General features: G+C 40.0%; 1 protein-coding gene across 4 annotated transcripts in view; it reads right to left on the reverse strand.

Moving 5' to 3' along the window:
* Positions 1–7,136, reverse strand: part of IGF2BP3 (insulin like growth factor 2 mRNA binding protein 3) — a 95,928-nt gene that overhangs the window by 18,040 nt on the left and 70,752 nt on the right. For all 4 annotated transcript variants that reach the window (XM_018570098.1, XM_018570097.1, XM_018570096.1 and 1 more), the window contains exons 4-5: positions 218–269; positions 71–134 (exon numbers count right to left, since the gene is read on the reverse strand). In XM_018570098.1, the coding sequence (XP_018425600.1) occupies positions 71–134; positions 218–269 (116 nt within the window). The remainder of the gene's footprint in view (positions 1–70; positions 135–217; positions 270–7,136) is intronic.

The following is a 7,136-nucleotide window of genomic DNA, read 5'->3' on the forward strand; positions in this document are numbered from 1 at the left end:
GGGGGGAAGAAGACAGACGGGGGGGAGGAACAAACCCAAAAAATTAAAATCAGGTACAATGAGGTCTTACTGTCTAGCGTGTTCTTTATTGGCATATGTTACATTCACTACTGCAGTCTCCGTGTCAGTGTTCACTGTGGATGGAAAGCAAAAAATAAATAAATTAGCATGCCTCCAATACAGTAGCAATCAGGACTATTGCTCATGCTAGCCATACCTTGCTCACAGTTTTCCACTGTTCCATATTGTGCTAGAAGACTGTCCAGTACCTGAAAAATAAAAGAGTGCCAGTTAAAGGCTGCAGAGCAAAGTCCATACATTTCATATGTAGCTGAAAAGAGACGCATTCATTTTTAATGACTAAGTAAATGTAGCTTGATTGTCACATAAATTGATCTATAAGATCACAATGCAACAAGATATACATGGCTGCCTTCACCAATCAATAAAAGCGTAATTATGTTCATGCTTTATCTCTGGTCTTACTAATATTGGTACAATCAAACTGAAACACAAAGAACATAATGAAAAGCAACACTGCCGAGTAATTTGTCAAGAGGCTAGGGAGGAGATCCATCTTCCTTGTTGGGCAGATAAAGGATATGAATAGCAATGGCGCACATGTATTTGTGCCTACATTAGAAATAAATGGCAATGCACAAGATATCAAATTACATCTTAAAAGTCATGTTTCTAGAGCACATTGGCTTAAGGCCTTTGTGCCTAGAGGCTGAACGGATCTATACATTACAAGTAAGGGGGGATGGGAGGTCTGCACATGGGACAGACTTCTTCACATTCCACATGCCTCATTCTTATTGGGTAGATACCAAGTGCTGGGGTTTTACTACCATAGTACAAGGCTGCAGCTTCCCTTAAATGTGAAAAAGGAGACTAGGGGAGGACAGGGGCCGAGCAACAGACGGAAACTTCTTTGCCAAAAAGGAAAGCGATTAGGCGCAGGATTCCCTAAATACAGAACAAAGGATTGCTCTGGTGGTGGGGGGGAAAACATTGAAGGCATAGTAATATAATACCCACACAGGAACTACATTTCAGAGGATAATGAAAAAATGCATCGTGCAGCAGACAGAACAATGAGATCATATACAAAATATTGGCTTTGCCTTGATTTTGGGGCCTAAATACATTTCAGCTCTGGTCCGAGATGCCTACTGTGCTCAAATGGAAATTCTCTTTTTACGATGGATCATATGACAAGGTCCCTGTTTTATGGCGTCATAGTTCAGGAACACTGTATTTTGTATTCGTGCGATAACCAGGAGAGGTGAAGGAAAGCTTAGAATTGCACATGACTGAAAGCCCTTCAAGGCCTACGGCAGGAGTGGCTGACCTTGCATTCTTTGTGCATTGTATGAAAGGATCAGCCAGCAGCAAGGTGCTTAACACTAATCCAGTGCAAAGGTTTGCACAGCATTTCACATAAAATTGAAATGTCTACTGGCCATAGCAGGATCCACAACAGAGACCTCAGGGGTCAGAGATGATGATGATTAGGAGCTGCAATCCAAGACGGATACTATGAAAAATATATATCAGAGTGCCCCATATACAAGGCCCTTCTTTAAGGCCTGGTTCACACCTGGGCGTTTTACAGTGCGTTCCTAGGCGCTATAAAACAGTCAACATGGGAAAACCAATGATTGCCAATGGGCATGGTTCCCACCTGGGCGTTTTACAGCGCGTAGGAACGTGCTGCAAAACGCCCTACGCCCAAAGAAGTACAGGAGCTTCTTTGGGGCGTATTTGCCTCGCGTATCCATTAGGATACAGCCGGATAGCCCTTGGAAACATTTTTTTTACCGCGAATCGCGGTACAAACGCGCATATTCGGTACGTCTAGGTGTGAACCAGCCTTACAGAAAGCACATAGCAGCTGTGGCCCATTAACCACAGAATCCAATCAGAGGTGCTTTTCATCAGACTATTCTAAACACAGGGAGGCCAATAAGTCATCTGTTGCTTTTGGTTTGTTGCACATTTTTGTAATCTGTCATTTGAAAAGCATACAGAGGCAAATTCCACCCTAAGGCGGGGTTCCCACCTTGGCGTACGGAATATGCGCGTCTCGTGCCACGCGTTTTTACCGCGATTTGCAAATATGCCCCAAAGAAGCTCCTGTACTTCTTTGGGCGCAGGGCGTTTTACAGCGCGTTCCTATGCACTGTAAAATGCCCAGGTGGGAACCATGCCCATAGGCAATTATTGGTTTTCACATGTTGAGCGTTTTACAGCGCGTAGGAACGCGCTGTAAAACGCCCAGGTGTGAACCAGGCCTAAATATTGTAAGGCAACCCAGTTATAATTCCAATGTATTTATTACATGTATTTATGTAGCACCAACAATCTACACATTCACATCAAATCAGCCTGAATCAGTCACAGCACGGAACTAAAAGCTAACAGGGTTGCTATGTTATTTCCCAATGTAAACCCCCATTGGTGGTGAACTTCTCTTATTGGCTCCCTTTCAGCCTGTTAATGTCATTAAAAAGGGTTTTCATATACATGCTCTGATAAAAGAAAAAAAAAAAACAACAACAACAACAACACACACACACGATCCTTGCTGAAATCCAGTGAACTTCTAACTTCCTGTAGTGATCCAAAAATGCTGCACTGAAATCTTAAAACAATTTTATCAGCTCTGCCTGAGTTCTCTGAACTACAGAAGGTCTTCTTGTATGTTATGGAAATGAGAAAGAGGGGAGGTGTACCATAGTCCTACACGCTTATTGTCCTAGGGAGATAATGCTGCTCCTTTATACAGTATAGTGCATTGTTGTTCTGGGATAAGAAGGTGGGCTACTGGCAGGATCACCAGGGGAAAAAGGAAAAATTGGGTATCTTAAACACACCAGACATGCAGCTTTACCACCTTTGCAGTCAAATTTAAGAAACACACAAAATGTATGTTATGTGTTCCATATTGCTCAGCTTTTATTGTTCTGTATAGCTTGCAATGTGCAATTAAGGGACAGATTGGGGGGATTTGAGTGCATTACCATACAATGCACCACCCAAGCCTTGAGACCTTTAACCCTTTTTGTTAGGGCACACAAGCTGCACATCTAGTTTACAACTGATAATGAACATCTGCCAGCACAATACAGACAAGGTTAATGGTAAACATTACTTCCCACCCCCCTTCCTTAACACTACATGAAATTGGAAAGCAAAGCAAAAGTAAGATTTTTTTTGGCAAGTAAAAAAAAAAAGAAAGCAATAAAAAAATCCAAAACGTAAATCAGCAACTTTTAAATGTAAAAAAAAAAAAGTTATGCTATGTGAATGAAAACATGTCACAAATATAAAGTAGATGTCATCTCAATTTGGCTGCAAAAGTGAAAATACACTAACACGGTATGATGCAATGCACTCCACGTGTGTTGTGGAACGTTACAAAGTGTTGGGTTATAGCATACAGAATTAATACCACTGTAGTGAATGTGTTGTGTTAAAAAACAGAACGGTACTATAGCAGTTTCCCTGGTTTTTAGGTTTAGTGTCCATTTAGATTCTAGTGTTAAATTCACAGCGGAAAAAAAGGAACACATTTTACCTGCCAAGGACTAGTAATTCTTTGTAGTCAGTTTTGCAATACAGCAAAGCTGTTTTTAGACTTCAACTTTTGTGCAGTGGATCACTGGAAGCTGAAATAAAGACCAACCCTAGCACTTGCAGTAGTTTCATATAAAGTGATATTAAAGTCAAAAGGCTTATTAAATAATTTACAATGGATGCCGCTCCTTCATGTTTGAAAGTTTATTTTCCTACAGAATCAGCTGGTCCCCTGAGCACTGGCCTCAATATCCTGTTTTAGGTAGTTCCTTTCCCTTGCAGGATCCTATAAAAAGGCACCCTTGCTAGTAAACAGTCTCTCCATAAACACACAGTCACAGGAAGGCAATCCACTGCCCCCTCCCACCTGCTCCCCTCTACTCACTATTGTCTAAGCTAGTAGTAGGACAGCTGCTGGAGACTGCTGTCCCTTGTGAACTTGTACTGGACAGGAAGTTCAGGGAAGCTGCTCTGAGAGACTGAGTCAGCCATTTAGGAACATGACGACTTAACAGCTTGGGCAAAAAATGGACAAACACTTTGCTGGACAGTGTATATTACTGTGATCTGGATTCATTATTGAAAAAATAAAAATATTGAATAAAAATAAATACAATATTAAAAAAAGTTTATAAATAAAATATTTTAAAAGAATAGACAAGGCTAAATTCAAACTGCAGCAAGTACTATAGGAGGGCTGGGGAGGTGGCCAAACCAGATTCAAATACAACTAGAGACATGAAGCCCTTGAAAATGTACACTGTAGCACTCCTCTTCCTTCCCCAGCCTCCATTTATTGGCATTGCACTTTTCCATTTTTTCAGTGAAGTGAAGTTACTGTTGAGCTGAAAGATTCAGACTTATTCCCCGGATACTAAACCGCCATTAACAAAAGATTTTCATAGCTACTGTTCAATTTTAAAATACAGAAAATTACAACATTTTTATGTATTGAGAATTTTTCTTAGGATAGGCAGACTGAATTGATACAAAAATGTTAAGAAAAGAAACTCCATCCATAAATGATATTTCAGCTTGAAGTAGGCACAAGTAGGATCAAACAGCCACCGACTTCCCACTCCCAGACTCCTGGGGCAAAATGTCCCCAAAGCAGGTTTTTTTCGCCACCCGCTGCTACAAGGACATCAGGGGTCACTCTTCTGCAGAATAACATTCACCAGCTATTTTCTACACTATGGAGAATCCATAGAGCGGAGTGTGGCATAATTTGGTTCAATAGGGACAACAGTGTTTTGAATTCACACTGGAGGTTGTGAAGATACAAGACTGCATGTAATGACATACCAGCGAGGATATACAAAACTGAAAATGCATGTTTAGTAACCCTGCACACAGTTTTATTTAATAGGGCCAATAAAAAAAAAAACAATACAATCCCAGCTTAATATCACTTGGGGATGTTCTGCAGTTTTCAATCTATCCAGTAGGTGGAGTTCTAGGCTTCTTTTCCCAAGTTTTCTTCCATCTCTTTAGCTGCTTTGTAAAAAGCTTATTTACCGTGTTAAAATAGCTCGAGCCTTATATTACACACACCACTGAAGAAGTCTTAGGAGTGATTCATCTCTTAAGCCTTAAGGCAAAGATTGTGTACAAAGAAAAATGTAATAAAAAGAACGGGTTTGAAGCTCATCAGCTTACAAAAAATGTTTATGGCATGACAACGTGCACAAGTAGAGGATACCTTTGGTGAGAATACAATTGGGGATGTCATCAAATCTGGAGCAGTTGCCCAGAGTAACCAATCAGCTTCTCTTTTCAGTTTGTTCAGGTAAGATTTGAAAACTAAAAGAAAGAAGCTAATTGGTTGTCATGCACAGCTGCTCCAGATTTTGATAAATTCCCCTCAATGTTTGTATGATTAGAGGACCCAGCAATACAGGCAGTTGAATTTTTAGAAGCCTAAATTACCCATGCCTTCCTCCCACCTCCAAAATGGCCCTTTAATGATAATGGCCTTGTCCATTTAAGGCAACGTGATACAGTGTCTTTGTAAAGGCCTCAGTGTTAGGGGCCTACTCACACCTATGCATTGCAGTATGTTACATTAATACCATACCACACGCATTTGCATGTTGACATTTAGCCAATGGCACTCCAAAGCCACACAGCTCCGATGCACATGCATTGCAGAGCACTGCAACACAGTAACACTGCTGTGCTGCATACTAAAACAATGCATGATTTTTAGTGCTCTGTAATGGATCAGACCAGTGTGAATAAACCCTTAATGTTTTAATCTTAGACAAAATACATAAAAGAATAGTATAGTATACAAATGATAATAAGTAAAATGTTCAGATATTTGGAATGTACTAAGGGAGCACAGGATGTTTAAAACCAGATTTCCCTCTGTGGGCACCAGGGCATCATACAAAAAAAAGCCTGGACAGGGGTTTTTTACCACCATCCAAAACTAAAATATTGATAAAAAAAAATAAATCTGTACTGAAAATGGGAGTTACTTCATCTTAGCATCCAGGGTCTGTGCACTGACCCGAGTGGCTCAGCATACAAAAAAAAAATGCTGAATGGCAGCAAGAAGCTTTTATGGCAAAACTTACATAGTGTCTATTCCGTCATATAAAGCCTGCCGATCGTCAATTTTCTTTCAAGAACTTTACTTCCACTTTAACTAAAAACTCAGTTATAAATAAGTTGTGTAATAATGAATTGGAAATAATTTAACATTAAGAGCATTTCCCTTAAAAAAAAAAAAGCCATAAGCGGCTCATACTGATGACACCATAATCAGAAACTCCTAATAGTGCTCAGATATGAGCAGCCATGCAACTGGGTATTAGGTTATATGTCTGTGTGTTTCGTGTAAACAGCTGTCATCAATTATACACCAATTAAAAAGACTTCCTCCTAAACGTGGCAACCATTATTAAGTGTAACCGCACACCAACTATTAAGAGGAGAGGATCCTAAAGTTTTGCACCATGTACCCAGTGCCAGCATAAAAATGGGCACAAAGTGATGCAATAATAAATAGATTATAAACACGGCAAAGCAATATGTGGATGAAACTATAAAAAAATTAATTTAAAAACAATTTTTTTTAAAAAGCCACAATTAAAAGGGACTAATCATATGCACAGTTTGGCTGCAGCAGATTCCCCACAGACATACATTTCACTGGTCCACAATGCTGCAATGGACATAACACTTTGTGACCAAGCTACAAAACACAAGCAGAAAGCCCCAAACCCCAGAGGGCAGGAGCATTCCTTCTGGTGATGGATTCTCGGCACACATTTGGAAGTACTACCAGCAACTGCAGCATTTCCACACCCAGAATTGTTAAACATGACCTCCTATAGAACAGGAATGTACAGCTGTAGTGCCTGAGACACAGCCTTGTGGCAGCCATCTTATTTTCCACACCATCTTAACTGAATTACACCAAACAATACGACACAATTTGGTGAACAAGCTGAATTTATAATACAGCTTCAAAAAAGAATACATCTATGTATAAATCATATACACACAAACACGTGTGTTTCAGGATTTCTGTGCTTACAATTCAC

The sequence above is a fragment of the Nanorana parkeri genome, unplaced genomic scaffold (assembly GCF_000935625.1).
Source record: "Nanorana parkeri isolate BGI_ZX_2015 unplaced genomic scaffold, ASM93562v1 scaffold1454, whole genome shotgun sequence".
Classification (NCBI taxonomy): Eukaryota; Metazoa; Chordata; class Amphibia; order Anura; family Dicroglossidae; genus Nanorana; species Nanorana parkeri.